Raw genomic sequence first — 15811 nt, 5'->3', positions numbered from 1 at the left:
TTATTCTAAGTAATAATTCGTTATTGATTTCTTCGATCTGATAACTACCTGTTGGTAATCCAACGACGATCCAATCGGGGGTACCGTCTGGTTTGATTTTATTAGCAAAAACAAACGAATTATTTGATAATAAACCACCAAATGATTTTGACCTGATATTGGGCCAACTATGATAAACTCGTAATTGTGATAGCGCGATTTCGTCGACAGAAATTGCTGTTGGAAAATTAATGTTAAATTCTGGCTTAGTCGAGCTCGCCGAGATCATTGTTGTTCTGCGCGGATTTGTATTTGTCACAATCTGCTGTAGCTCCGACATTATTAATATTCGTAGCTTTAATATCGGCTTGATTATAAATTTTTATCATTGCTGAGAATTCAAAATCAGATATACTCCCGTCGTTGAGACTCTCTGACAGCAACGATGATAATTTTGAATATGCGGTCGTTGCCGTGTGTAATTTAAGCACGTACGAAGATAATTTTTCACTCGTACACGAGGATATTTTTTTCGCAATAATATTAAGAACACCAGCAACTGTCGTAGTTGCACAAACACAAATTGTAACAGCAACTGGTGCCATCATTGTTACCGCGGATAATATTATTCCGGCGCCGGCAACTGCGGCTGATACCGAATAAACAACTACGTGAATGATAACTAATCTTCGTTGATATTTTTTAATCTTTGCCTGGTACGTATCTATGATGAGTTTTAGCGAATCTTGCCACGTACGCGCCTGATTATATCTATACTCGGATGCGGTCATTATATTTTATTTAGTAAATAATTGGGGGTGTTTCAGCGATCAATTCCATGAACCACCAAAAATCCGTTGGAGCTGTTACTGCTCGGTCGGGTGGTTCTGATGTAAAAATTTCTTCGATGTCTTTATTTAGTAAAATATTTAAAAATCCAAGAAATCTGTCGCTGGAATGTCGCCATTTATATTCTTTAGCAATTATTCTAAATTTCACTGAAGAAAAAACATATAACTGATACACGCCAGTCACCGATGCTGTGTATGTAAAAGTATTATCTTCTGGTGTCCACCTTGCTGATCCTGACGCGGTTGTAAATGTTATATTACTGACTTGTTGTGGTGTTATTGTTGGTGGGATTTTAATGAAGTTAATTTTACTGATAATTCCTGGAGGCTGTCTTCCAACACCCTCAAACACATCAACAACAGATTTGATGTTAGCGATTTTTAGGTTAATTTCAATCATTTTTTTATTTACTTCGGCGGCTGTTTCGTTAATTTTTCTAACAGTTTCTTGTAAACTAGTGAAATCATTCACGTGTGCGTTGTATTCGGTTCGTTGAATTATATCAGCTAATTTGACGTTACTTGTTTGTAACTTTCCGTGTTGATCTTGAAAAATAACAACCTCGTCGGGATCTATTCCTGATATCGCAAATAAATTATTAAGGTCATCTGTCGTTGCACATTTTGACAAATCAACATCAACTGGTCCTTTTTTTTAATCATTGACAGAGACCTTCCATAAATATCAACCATTATTTAATCGTAATTGATTTAATTTATCAGACGTGTAATCAAGTACAACTTTATGATACGGTTTAATTGATCTTGATATCGCATCAAGAACAATAATTGTTTCAGCGCCACATATCGGTGGGTCAGTTAGCGTCTGTGTTGGTAGCGTTGAATACCAAATTGGAATTTTTAATTGTTTTGCATAAATTAAAAATTCTTTCGGTGGCTCTAACCCGTACGAGTCAAAATAAATAATTTCACTCGGATTTATCGCGTAAGCAACCCAATGCGTTCCATTACCGACACTGTTATCGAGATTTATAATACCGGTTTCATTAGAATTTGGTTTGGCCGGTTGTTGATCTCGCATAAATACGCCTCTGAAGAATTTTATTTTTTTATTTTTAACCTCGTTAGATAAATCAAAATTCGACATCGGCGTTATCGTATTTTTGGATACCACGACGCTGGTGTTCCTGGTAACCGAAGGCCTTTTCCGTACCATGACGGTGGTGTTCCTGGCAATCTCAGACCGCGGCCTTTTTTTTTACCTTATCGCCCTCCGGTTATTTTTTCTGCTATTTTGCTACCTGCGTATCCGGCAGCACCTAATGCGGCTGCTTTTGCTGCTAACGGAGCAGCAATTGCTGCTTTTGCAATTAATGCTGAAATTGATCCAGCTAAAAGCGGGACAAATCCACCAACTTTAATCATATCTTTGATGGCGCTCGGACTAAGGCTAACTTGGACGCCAATATTTGATGATTTAGCTTTAGTAATATGTTTATGTTGAGTTTTAGTTAACGCTAATTTATTTGGTCCACCTTGAATCTGAGCATTTTTTAACGTTAATTTTACCCCGCATGTTTTTGTCATATTTGATTGAAGTTTTTTATCTGACCTGGAGTCAGAGTCACACTAACGTGGTCGTATGGCATTATTATAATTATTAAGTTTGATTTAAATTTAGATCACATTTTTTCTACCGGCGCGTCAATGACTCTCATTCGACCGCTAATACCTTCAAGAAGCATAGTTCTATCACTAAGTATTACCGCGATTGCCTTAGCGTTTCCAGCTGTATTAATTCTGACTTTAAAATGTATATCGACGACAGACTGTTTTACCAAATCGAGATGTTCTAATGAAAAATAATATATCGGGTAACGAGTTAAAAAATCTAACTGTGATACTTGTAATCCAGTATCAACATTTTGATCTCGCCCCATAAAACTTAATAATCGATGATATGCACGTGCTACTGAATCAGTTGCAAAATCTATCGATATTTCTTCAGATGGTTCTTGTTGTCCGTTTATCCGCAATGATATCTCGGTAGCATCAAATTTATCAAATATCATGTGACTATTTTCCTGATTATTATGTCTAGTAGCTCGTTGAAGAGGAATAAAGATATGTCTAGGTGCAGAAACACCTTGTTGAGATGCAATACGCCAAGTAAAATTACCATTAATGTTTATGTCAGTTGTTGTTGTTAACCATGACATTACTGATTTACCACCTTGATCCATAAAAGAAAGTAATTTTTGTTCTTCAGCTATTGATGGGGTTATTGCTAGGATCCATAAAGTAAATTTAGTTAATGTTACTTTAGCATTATCTCCAGGACCAGCACCAGGTTCTCGCCAGATTGCATCATCACTACCTTTTTGAATAAAAACAACAGTGTGTTTGGCTCCAAAAATTACTTTTCAAAAATTTCTACAAAATCCACAAATGTGCGATAACGGAATTGCACAGGAAAATCTTCTACGACCATCTGTTAACATATTTTTACGTGTAACAAACCTAAATTAAAATTATTATAAGCATTTATAACAACTGCCTCCACATCAGCAGGGGTATCATCACCTTTTTTTGGTATTCTTATATTATACTGTTCATTTTCAGGAAAATCAGTATTATCCTTGGTAAACATCATACTTGGGCCAGCTGATCTAATAAAATCATTTGAGTACCTAGCTAGGCCTATAATTGTCGTAGCAATATCAACATTATCGGTAATTGATTCAATTTTTCTTCCATCAATCATATATGTGGCGCTCTTAAATAACGCCATAATACCATTATTGTCAAATCCGATTTTGAAATTATTACCATAAACGGAATCATCAAGTTTTACAATCTCACCTACAACTTCGATAAATGCCTCAGATGGAAGAAAATATCTGGTTGTAGCATAAACATGAACTTCAACTCGATTGGCACTATTTGGTGTTACTACGTTATACGAGTAATATTGATAATTACGTACTGAGGTATCTTTGCTTATAGGTTCATCCATGTCAAATGCTTCGTTAGATATCCGCGCAAACATTTTATAATAAAGATTATCTTCTAAAATGAAGACCACTTCCCGATATCGCGCTAGTATTTATTGGTTGACTAATTTCCTGATTCACTAATTTATTAACTTCCTGATTCACTAATTTATTAACTTCCTGATTTGTTAATTTATTAACTTCCTGATTCGTTAATTCTGCTAATTTTTTATTTGCTGCACCGTTTATTATTTTACTAAAGTCGCTAGACATTACCGCGGTACTAGGTAATTCAACAGGTCGTTTTTTTCTGCCTATTAAATTTAACATTCTATCTTTGATGGCACCAAAAGCTTTACTGGCAATATCACCAGCAGCAGCAGCGGCTTTATCACGAATTACGCCCATAGCTTTCATCGATAATTGTTTAATAATAGATCCAGCTTTAGGAGCTATTCTTGTAATAAATCCCTTAAAAACGTCACCAAGTCCATTACCGTAAGTATATCTGTACATTGGCAACAGAGCATTTACCACTCGAACTTGCACAGGTCTACGATGATGTTTGTGGACTATCATCTTTATTTATTAATTGTTTATTTAACAACTAATCGCTGTGATAGTCAATAAATTCATCGATGAGATCTCTGTAAACGTGAACATCTACGATACCACCACGAAATAATTGCTGACAAATGTCAGTTGCCTCGTTAATTATCTCTGGTGAGTTATTTCCAGCTCGTTTACCCCCAATAAGAACTTCTAACCGAGATACATCGTTGACAACACTATCTGGGCAGACAGAATTATAACCGCTACCGGTAGCACCTGGTGATTGTGGTGGAGAGTAAAATTCCTCCTTCTGCTGAGATCGTGGTTGACTTCGTAATTCTTTTACTTCTTCTTTAAATTTTTTATAAACCGGATCATCTGGATCAACAGTCTTTCTTACAGCAGCAAAATATACGGCGGAAATCCAATTATTAGGATTTAATTTTTCCCTAAATTCTGATTTCATATATTTATCTCTATCGTTATAACCATACGAAGCAATATCAAGTAAACTTTCCCGATTTTCAAAAGCATCGATAGCATCTTCGGTAAAATATTCTTCGGGTTTAGGCCATATTTTTCCAGGTTTAGGTGTTAATTGTTTTCGTTGAATTTGTACAGGTGGAGGTGTTGGTTTTGGTAATATAAGAGATTGCTGTTTTGATGATACAGAATATTGAGGTGATTGTTGTAATTTTTCATATTCTGCATCTAACACACTAAGAAAATTAATATATCTAGGATCGGATTTACTAACACGATCAACTCCATAATACACATAAAAAATCCATCTTTCCCATGTATTACGATCTACAGGTTTATCGACATATTCAGATTTGAAAACATTTTCTCGTTGATTATACGTCGATATATTAATTTTAGCTAGATCGGTAATATTTTTAACTGCTCTTATACCATTAATACTATCGTTGGTAAATTTTTCAATCGCGCGAACTCCACCAGCAGTTTGTTCCTCATCATCATCATCTATGTCTTCAAATTCTTCTTCGGCTTCAGCTTGAGGTTTAAGTCCAGATTTAGGTTTAAACTTAATTTTAGATTTAGTTTTAGGTTTAAGTTTAGATTTAACAGCTGGTACAAGTTGAACTACAGGTGCAGGTGCAAGCGCAGGTACATGTACAGGTGCAGGCTGAGGTCGAGTTTGTTCTTCAATTTGTTTTAACACAGGAAGAATACCCCTTTTTCTTACATCTGGATCTTTAACATCTCCAAGTATGACTTTTTCGGTGGTTTCAATAACCGGTTTAAATATTTCTGTCGATAACTCTCTGAATTCTAGTTTTGCATCCTCATATGCTCGTATTTTTCTTTTAACTGATTCTCTCACAGGAAGATATTGTTTTATTGCTTCTAATCGCTCTCGTGCTAATCTAGCAGAATGTGGCTCTCCGACACTCATGAATATTTAATATACTAATAATTTTAATTTATAATAATTAAAAAATTACAGATCGGTCTTGACCAAATATTTAAAAAAAAAAATTTGCCTCGGCGCTGATGTTCTTATGATAAACATATGGTCATGTGTGGTCTGTTCGATCGAAAATAACACCCCGTAGCAGCCTTTGGAATTGAAAATAAAGGTTTTACAAAATAATAATTTCGTAGGAGCTTTTAAATTTGGAAATAAACTTGGTCTGTTCGCCCCTTCTGCTGCTGATTTGTGAGAGAAGTTTTAGGAGTATTTGGGATTTAATTCATATTACTGTAATTTCATTTTTAGTTTTCACATTGTACTCTAGGGAAATCAATTATTTCTTGAAATTTACAAAATGTTTTCATTTTCGCTCTGTTTAATTACTTATTTTAAGATCATAGAGTCATACAAATATATAACTCTTATGTGAGTATCAATATCTATGATGCTGGGAAAACTCTTTACTTTTTAATTTGTTGCAGAAAGCAACACGAGTAATGTTTAGAAAGACTGCCAAAAAAGTGAAAACCTCTATGCATGAAGAAGAAACAATTCTTAAAAGCAACCATATTTAGTCTATTTTTGTTATCTGATAAAATTACACATTACATCTGGGAGGCATCCATCGAGCTACAGTATAGAAATTGTCATTCTGGAATTGTTTTAGAAGTGACAAGAGGAAGAAAGGAGTAGATGTTATTGTATATGTAATAATTTGCATGTTTGAAAGACAAAATTCATGCAATAATTTATGTATTATTTATATTGATAAAAATGTCGTTTTTCCAAATGGATTTATATAATTCTGATTATTTAGATTCCAACTGTCTTATTGTCTCATTATTGGTAATACTAAATGTTTAATTTAATTTTCTTTTTACTAAACTATTTTCCATTTCAAGGTGTTATCTTTTTTATTTTTGATGTCCTCTTCTTATCTTGCTCCATCTTTGAATGTTTTATTGTGTTAAGAAGCAATGTTACCAGAATTAGTTAAACATCAATATAAGATTTAAGATCCTGAAATGTAGCACCATCGATATCTTGTTCTTTTCTTGTCCGTCTGAAATAATGAATCTTAAAAAGATGCTTTCACTCGGTTGATGAAATTACTAACATTAATGATATTCTACAAAGCCTGTCTTATGAGAAGCTTTATTATGAAAATCAATAATTGGAAAACATTCCAATTAAAACTATAATAGGACAAAATCCTGGCAAATTAAATATTAATATGTAGGACAAAATCCTGGTCTATGGCGTTCGCCTTTACCGATCACTCGTATATCTCACATCTGTCCTCTTGATTTCGAGCATCGGATATTTAAGATTCCAGTAGCTTCCCGTGTGTTGTGTTTGTTACCGGTCTTCCTCCGCTAAAATATACTGTATGGCCTAGGATGTGCTGAAAAAATGGCGTTAAACCTTACAAAACAAAACCTTGTCTGATGGAATTTATAGGTGTGATGGTATACATCTGTTTAAATGGATTAAATGATTGAAGAAAATTGATTTAATTAAGTAAAAATGCTAATATACATATCTTTTAAAGGGATTCTATTGCAAGTATTTCTGTAACAAGTGAGTACAGGATTTGTCTCAAAATTTATTTACTTTTTAAAGATGTAAAAATTGCTAGATTTACAAAATAAACGTAAAATGTGTCAGTCTGAGAAAGCTAATCTGGAAGTAGTTTTATAGTGGTAACGCTGTGTTTCAATACCTGACCTGTTAACCGGTGCGGTCTGCCTAGGGACTGTGTGCTTTATAAAATATATTCTGTCTGATTTTAATGTTAACAAGATTATAATTTATGTAAAAAGAATTTACTCTGTCTGCTGTTCATTTTGAATTATGTGACGTTCGATTCATCATCTTGACAACATGCACACATGCACGTGCATGTCTCTAATGGATACTCAATTATTCATGAATATTTATTTCCTTAACATTTTAAATAATGCATGTGTGGTGTGCATATAAGAAAAGATCGAGACTGTTAAAGATGAAAACACGATTTTACAGTAAATGCACTTGACAAAGTGTATCAGAACATAATTTGAATTATTTTTAACGTATGAAAAAAACCCACAGTCTTTATAATATATAATTCCTATACAATGCCACGAATTAATGAATGATGGTGATTAAAACATGTGTACATATAAATACGCGGAGAGAGAGAGAGAGAGAGAGACAGACAGACAGACAGACAGACAGAGAGCAATGGAACTAAATAATTTTATGTTGCTGGCAGGAAACATCATTGACCACTGTTCTCTGAAAACTTGAGCCCTTGTAATTTTTAAGTGGAGGTTCATGACGGGAAACATTAATGACCACTGTAGTCTGAAAACATGACCACTATGATACGTGTGATGTCATGTACGTTTTATATGTTGTTCCCAAATTACTTTGACATATTTTGGAATTGTGTATCTCTTGCGAAGAAGTTTTGGAAACTTAAAACAAATCAATCTAGTGTCATTTTATTCTACGTATTTACCTTTCTTTAATTACAACAATTAAATTTAGGTATTACTGGCAGTTAAAATTGATTGCAATGCATATACATTTGATGTTCTCGTTTGCAGTTAAATGGACAGAATGCACAGTGTAATGATATAATATATACAGGTATTTAGTAAAATGCCACTGGAACAAACAAACTAATTTTCAAAAACACACTCCAAATTTATGAAGTGATCAATAATTTAAAGCTGTTTTGAAACAATCCTTGCACAAATTCTGAGATTATGCATAAAAACATCGTTGCAAGCCACGAACGAAAATCAGCTACGCTTCTCGCCTAGGGATTGCGACGGTGAAGTTCAACCATCTTCACAACATCGCTGTCATGTATTCAAACCATTTTAGTCACTTTACGGCTGAGTAATGGGTACATTCAATAATTAATAGGAATATTCTGGTCCTTTGTTGTGAAACTTTGAGGGAAAACAGTATTTGTACCAGTGGTAGATTTTAATTCGGTTTACCTATCTATAATTACAATAATTTAATCTAAATTCTACTTGAGGTTAGCATTAATAACAATGTGTTGTTTCTGTTGTGCTAATGTGAAGTCGTGTAGCCAAAATACATTGTGTAATAACCAAATTGTGAACATAAATCTCAAGCATGATCCATGTTTTAACATATTTGCCATTGCTTTGTATAGAACAATCCGTACACATTAATTAAATACGGACCACGAGCAATATGCACCCCCACGCATTCCTGTCTCTCTCTCTCTCTCTCTCTCTCTCTCTCTCATATGCACCTGCATCATTGAGGTAAATACCAGTCTGGCCTCGATTACCAGATGCATATACTATTCAAGGGCACATATAGCTGAACATATTCGGCGTTATATCGTGTGTATATTATCTATTACACCTGGGCTCCTCCCATAAAACAGCATGCACCATAATTTACAACGATAGTCTGATTCTCTTACGGCATTTCGAGACAAATCATCAAAGATGAGTGCACTTCTAATTCTCTCATGGACACTTGTGATACACTTTGCAACTGCATCGGAGTCTGTTGTGGTTCATACTAAAGTTGGAACCATTGCTGGATTTAAAGATAACGTAACCTTTAATGGAGAATCCAGAGAAATAGTAAAGTTTCTGGGTATTCCCTATGCAGAAGCTCCGATTGGTGTCCGGCGTTTCAGCAAGCCAGTATCGAAAGCGGCGTTTAAATCAACTTATCACGCATTGAATATAGGGGTTTCTTGCCCAGCCAACGTGAATTTTTTTCCAACTCCTGGACTGACTTATGATGAAGACTGTCTAAATTTAGATATATACATCCCTTCTCCAGCCTTCCATACTAGGAATACAAACGTTACATATCCCGTAATGATCTGGATCTATGGTGGTGGATTTATTATAGGGACGAAAACGTATTATGATGCTGGCATTATCAGTTCTTTCCATGACGTCATCGTTGTGACCATTAATTACAGGCTATCAGTATTTGGATTTCTATCAACAGGAGATTCTGCATCTCCTGGAAACTACGGACTCTGGGATCAACAATTAGCCATAAAATGGGTTCATGACAATATTGCCGCATTTGGAGGCGACCATACTAGAATAACCTTATTTGGACAATCTGCTGGGTCAGCGAGTGTATTCTATCAAGCTTTGTATCCAGGGAACAAAGGTTTATTTAACAGAATCATCGGAGAAAGTGGGACTCCGTTATCTTTGTGGGCATTTGCTGAAAAGTCTGAAATTCATACAAAGGTCCAGACTCGTTTTCTTACTAGTCTGAATTGTATGCATGCCGAAAGCTCTGTCATCATAAACTGTCTTCGAAACAAGTCTGTACCAGAGATTATTAAAGCTTTGAATATTACGACAGGGATCCACACAGACCTGAACATGACTTTTGATAAAGCTTTAGATTTGAGATTTAATTTTGGTCCTATGCTGGACGGTGAATTCCTACAGATATCACCCGATAAAATTTTCGGCGCACGGGATTCAAAAGCTCAAGACCCAATGTCCATGTATTCCTCGGTTGACGTCATGACTGGTGTCAACAGCATGGACAGCAGTATATATGTCGGATTTCAGTTTGATGCAGTCGTTAATTACTATGCAAACCACAGCATAGCAAACGGATGCCCAAAATCTGTTTTCGACACCGTGATTGTTCCCGCCATCACACGTAATATTCTATACACGGATGTTCCCGCCATAGACAATGCCATTATTCACGAGTATACCGATTGGGTTGACCCTAATGATGATATTCGAGTAAGGGATAAACTGGTGGAACTCTCAACTGATTTTACTTTTCTTGTTCCGGCCATAAAGACACTGCTGGTACACACTGAGCATGCGCAGGACAAAGGAACCTTCTTGTACAAGTATTCCCATAAGCCGACCTTCAAAGAAGGGATTGATAACGATTATTTAACAAGGGCCTCCCATGCAGAGGAACTAGCTTTTGTATTTGGTTTTGCGCCCATTTTGTCTCCTGTAGGATCTAAAAACGCGACGCGTGAGGAGATTACACTTTCCCGCATTATGATGACGATGTGGACGAATTTTGCGAAATCAGGGTCAGCATTTTTTCTGTTGTAATTTGTTGTTTTTACAGCCTTTTCAATGAACTCGTTTTAGAAAAGGTTTACAGTATTTTATAGACGATTATCCAATTTGAAACCTGAGAAAATGAATGTTTCCACCGCAAGATACAGTCTGCATGACTTTATCGAACCTCCTGTTTACCGAAGTAATTTTGGGGAACTTTTCTCTCTTAAAGCTATAAGATAAGGTTTGGTTTAGTTTGGCTTGATGCCTCACAGCACAGCAAACACATGCATTATTTAGTGTCAATGTAATTAGAGTAAAGTGCCTTCCGCAAGGTCACACCGCATTAGCTAACCTATGCTGGTCCAGTGGTAGGATTCGAACCCGCGCCCCTTTTGCCATGACTTCCGCTCCCTAAACACTAAGTCACCGCGGTTCTTATACTATATGGTTAACAGTTTTAGGTCACCGTAATGAACTACTGACAGGTTCAATCCACGCAATGGTCAAGGAGTATTCTAGACACCTCACATATAATTAAGACTGATTAAAAACAGGTAAGCGAAGAAATAGTGCCAAAAAAATTAACTGACTTCGTCGGACAAAAGGGAGCAAACTGTATTAAATCAGTAATTAAGAAATAGGCGAAAACCTCCCCTTTCTCCGTCGGTGTGACTTATTACCGAAATCAACAAAAACTACCAAAAACTATCAAAACTTTATTTCATACACGACCTGGTTCAGTCGGGTTTGATGCGTTTGGTTTTGTGAATTTAGGTGGAATTAACGTCGAAGTTTCACATGCTGCTTGAGTACAGTTCATTTTCTCGAGGAAGAAAAAGCTCCATTTATTGAATAAATACCGTATTCAATTTTATTAACCATGTAAACATGACAACACAAACTGTGCTATTATGCAAGGGTAGCCTAATCAATCGATAAAGACTTTGCACTATCAGTTTAAAATTGTCTATCGTGTTTCAGCAAACATTTCCAAATAGCAAATCGTATGCTATCCCATAAAAACGAAATCTAAAATTTATTCAAAATCTAAAACCACCATGATTCTTTTACGTTCCAGTTTGTCCATTTTTGTTATTGATCACCCCGACATTAATTCATTTGGTTGATTGTGTCTTCAAACGCAAGCGCACTGTACTTTAGAAGAAGAAAATAAGAAATCTAGCAAGGGGTAGGAGAATTTCCGAGAGATGAAACAGTCTTAGAAGTAGTTGTAATTAATTGAAGATTCAAAACCTTTGCGAAAGTTTTATATTCAAACATCATTACACAATTCCTCGGTCCGATTTAAGATTAAAGATCTTTGTAGTGTATACCGGGATCGATTCCGTAAATTTTCGCGATTGAAATTTGTAGCACTAAAATTTATATAGACTTTGAGACTTACAAAAATGGTACTAACAGCTGACTCGCTAGGCGCTCAGCATTAAGAGGTTAGTGTTAAGACTTGTAGACCTGGTGTCAGGATAATGTGACTGGGTGGGACATGATGTTATATGTCAACGGCATGATGCCCCAGTGCTAGATATCGCTATAAACTGTCACATTGCAGACATCGTAGCGATATGACTCAAAAATTGTTAAAGGTAAGTTAAAAATCCTAATAATTACACACACACACACACACGCACACACACCTAGACTTTGTCACTGACATCACAATAGACTACTGACAGGTTCGACATCACGAAATCCTGCTGTCGGGACAGGCATTTTATCGGATGACTTTGTAGGTCAGGTCGATACGGCATTGGTCGCAGTTTTTAAGTGCGTTCTTTAACCGACTTTTATATACTATGTTTGAAACAAACTTCATTTTCCCATCACATTTATTTTTACAATGTTTCCCTCTTTTGCAGTATATATATATATATATATATATATATATATATATATATATATACTGACCTATTATTTTGTTTCATTCTTTCTTTTAGTATCATCATGTTATGCGTTGGACATTTCTTTAAAAAATAATATTTATAAATCTGCAGTATTTGATAGTTGTAAGATTTATTTCATTGAGTTTTCCTTTTTTATAGCATTTAGAATCTGCTGTTTTGTCCATCATGTACTTTCTCTGTGAAGGCGTTTTCTTGGGCGCTATCTCAAGTGTATTGTTTGCACTCGCTTAAATGATGATTACATCTGCAAACTGCAGAGATAATGGTGGGCTGTCGCACAATCGTCGATTGATCGGGATCTATGCAGTTTTATAAAGAGTAATCAGTAAAGCAACATTTTCATATAATAAAAAAAATGCAGATCAAGGCCTGTGTCATTATTTCTATGCTGACGCGTTATGCAACTGTAGATCAAGGCCTGTGTCATTTCTATGCTGACGCGTTATGCAACTGCAGATCAAGGCCTGTTTCATTTCTATGCTGACGCGTTATGCAACTGCAGATTAAGGCCGATGTCATTTCTATGTTGACGCGTTATGCAACTGCAGATTAAGGCCGGTGTCATTTCTATGCTGACGCGTTATGCAGCTGCAGATTAAGGCCGGTGTCATTTTCAGTTTGAAGGCCAATTTAATATATTTCTTGAATGCGATTAAATCAAGGCACTTATATTATCAAAGCTTAATAGTTCTGCGTAGTTTTTCCAAGCTGTGAAACTATTCCATTTCGAAGGTAAGTAAACATTGCATGTATTCAGCAATCCCTTAATGCGCAGAAAGAAATGATCGGTTTTGATAAACACCAGAAATAACAAAGTTTAAACCCGGTCTGACCACATTCTTTCAAAAGCCACAAAGTGTAGCAACGTTTGTATACCTTGGTGGTTTATAGTAAATGTAGATAACCAAACAATAAATGTTTTTTTTTTTTACTTGTCCTTCTCTAATTTGTGAAACAGTGCTACCTTTTAACATTGCATGGATCCACTTCCTAATATAGCTATCGTTGACCTCACACAGGTGTGCACATTCACACACCATTGTTAACTGATCTGCACTTTAAAGGCACCCCACTCTACCTATGAACTGGTTCCATCGTACATGTGGTAAAGTGGACAGTGGCTTTTTCGATGGTCGATAAAGTCGGGACAAGGATTTTTAATCTGGAATATTTTCTTCGCCTTCATAATTTATCTTTGTATCAAATATTGATCTATAAAGGCAAGGGAGTAAAGTGCATTTAAAACATTGGCTTATCACGAAAACCTGTTCTATTCTCGTTCTTGTTGTTAATCTTGTCTTTATAAAAAAAATTATAATCTCTTTCAACTTTTGAAATGATCTGTACTACAGATCTCATGCAGCTGGTAAAAATTTTCCAAATTGACCATGGTTCAATGCAAGGTCTCTGTTATACGAGGTTAATCTACTGAAAGAAATCCATTCACACTCGCATATATATATATATATATATATATATATATATATATATATATATATATATATATATATATATATATATATATATATATACACTGTACAATGAATTGTTTAAAAATCCATGGGTGGGACAAGTCCACTGGTATGGATTTTGAAAAAAGATCTTTGTTTTGCACAATCGACTAATTATCTAATGATGTTAAGTTTATAAAGCCAATAGATTTCTCGGGCGAAAATACAATTTAATATTCTTTTAACATCCATTTTTATGTTTTAGAGATCCAAATAGGCCCGTGGACATTTCCAGATTCGCAAACATTACATGGCCTAGATTTGGCGTTCGTGACCAGAAATACATCGATTTTGAGATCAACATGTCGGAACATTCCGTCAAAAGTCGGTGGTCTCCGGACAGGGTGTCCTTTTGGCAGAAAGTGGTTCCCTCTATATTCGAAGCAGCGACGCAACATGGACCTGGCTTAAATGCGATACTGATTGTTGGGAGGAAGTAAATTTCACCAACTCATTGTCCCAGTTACATTTAAGAACGCAGAGTGGAGTATGATATACTGCAAACTTTAAGATTTTAAATACATTGAAAGTTCTCTACATGGATTCCTTCATCACATTCGCGTATTAATTATGTCGTGATTAGTCTTTTTGAGAAGCTCAAACGTTTGCACTTTTATGTGCTTAACGACGTGATCAAAGTTAAGCTGAAAACTCGTAAAACATGTTGTGCTCATTAAAGGTTTTGTACTTGTCTTTTTCATTTTGGAAATCGGAATACGAGATTCATGGTTAAAATCGCGGAAGGATTAAACGCGATATTTTTAGTTCAGAGTTGTTTTCTTCTAAAGATATTGTTTTCACATAAAATGTACTCTTCATTGTAGCAAAATATAAATAAATTGCCAGTTTTTTTATTACAGCAGGACTCGACACCTGTAATTTCTGCAAATTAGTCTATTGGTTCCAGAAATTTAAATAAGACAGAAGTTTAAATATGGATTTGAAAATTCTAATGTTTAAGGAGAGTAGCTCAAAATACTTAAAGTTTTATTTTGGGATCGTGATATCTATCATTGCATTATTATATGAATGTATCGTGTCCATACTGAAATAATTCATAGATCAACAACAAATTTTATTTTCGAAAAACAGTCTGGGTTATACAGAGTATTGGCTGAATATCAGCCAGGGTATTGAAACATTCTTTATTGTTTCTGTAAAATATAGAGCGATTATGAAATGTTTTGCTTATAAAATGACTAGCATATTTTCTGTGGACTTGCTTTGTTCTTCCTGTAAACTTCATTGTATTTATTCAGTATTTGAAACTATTCCTTTCTCCTCTTGTAGGCGCATCTCTGTTCCATCTTGTCTTGCACCGTTATTTAAGAAAATGAACAGAAATTCAAAATCGATATAGCTTTTATTTAACCGTGCATTGTCTCTCGTTCACACATGTAGTCCATCCTTTGGTCACTTTATTGACTAATCTTTGGCCATATGAGTGCGCGTGCGTTTGTGTATGAGCTAGCATGTGTATGTATGTGTGTGTGTGTGTGTGTGTGTGTGTGTGTGTGTGTGTGTGTGAGAGAGAGAGAGAGAGAGAGAGA

The 15811-nt window shown here is 35.3% G+C and overlaps 1 protein-coding gene across 1 annotated transcript; it reads left to right on the top strand.

The window, feature by feature from the left end:
- Positions 1 to 9168: 9168 nt before the first annotated feature.
- On the top strand, positions 9169 to 15473 carry LOC149773046 (acetylcholinesterase-like). The gene is made up of 2 exons (XM_089946930.1): positions 9169 to 10854; positions 14467 to 15473. Exons 1-2 carry the CDS (start codon positions 9257 to 9259, stop codon positions 14699 to 14701), a joined length of 1833 nt encoding a protein of 610 aa, XP_089803056.1. The 5' UTR covers positions 9169 to 9256; the 3' UTR covers positions 14702 to 15473.
- Positions 15474 to 15811: the final 338 nt, after the last annotated feature.

This window comes from Sinohyriopsis cumingii, unplaced genomic scaffold, assembly GCF_028554795.1.
Source record: "Sinohyriopsis cumingii isolate HCF-2022 unplaced genomic scaffold, ASM2855479v2 utg000913l, whole genome shotgun sequence".
NCBI classification, from domain to species: domain Eukaryota; kingdom Metazoa; phylum Mollusca; class Bivalvia; order Unionida; family Unionidae; genus Sinohyriopsis; species Sinohyriopsis cumingii.
This window is presented reverse-complemented; position numbering and strand designations above follow the sequence as displayed.

Bases quoted from the DNA above. Each gene is read 5' to 3' on its own strand.
- LOC149773046 (XM_089946930.1), top strand. From the start codon at position 9,257: ATGAGTGCACTTCTAATTCTCTCATGGACACTTGTGATACACTTTGCA. The intron at 10,855-14,466 runs GTCAGCATTTTT...TTTATGTTTTAG, and splicing joins ACGAATTTTGCGAAATCAGG to AGATCCAAATAGGCCCGTGG.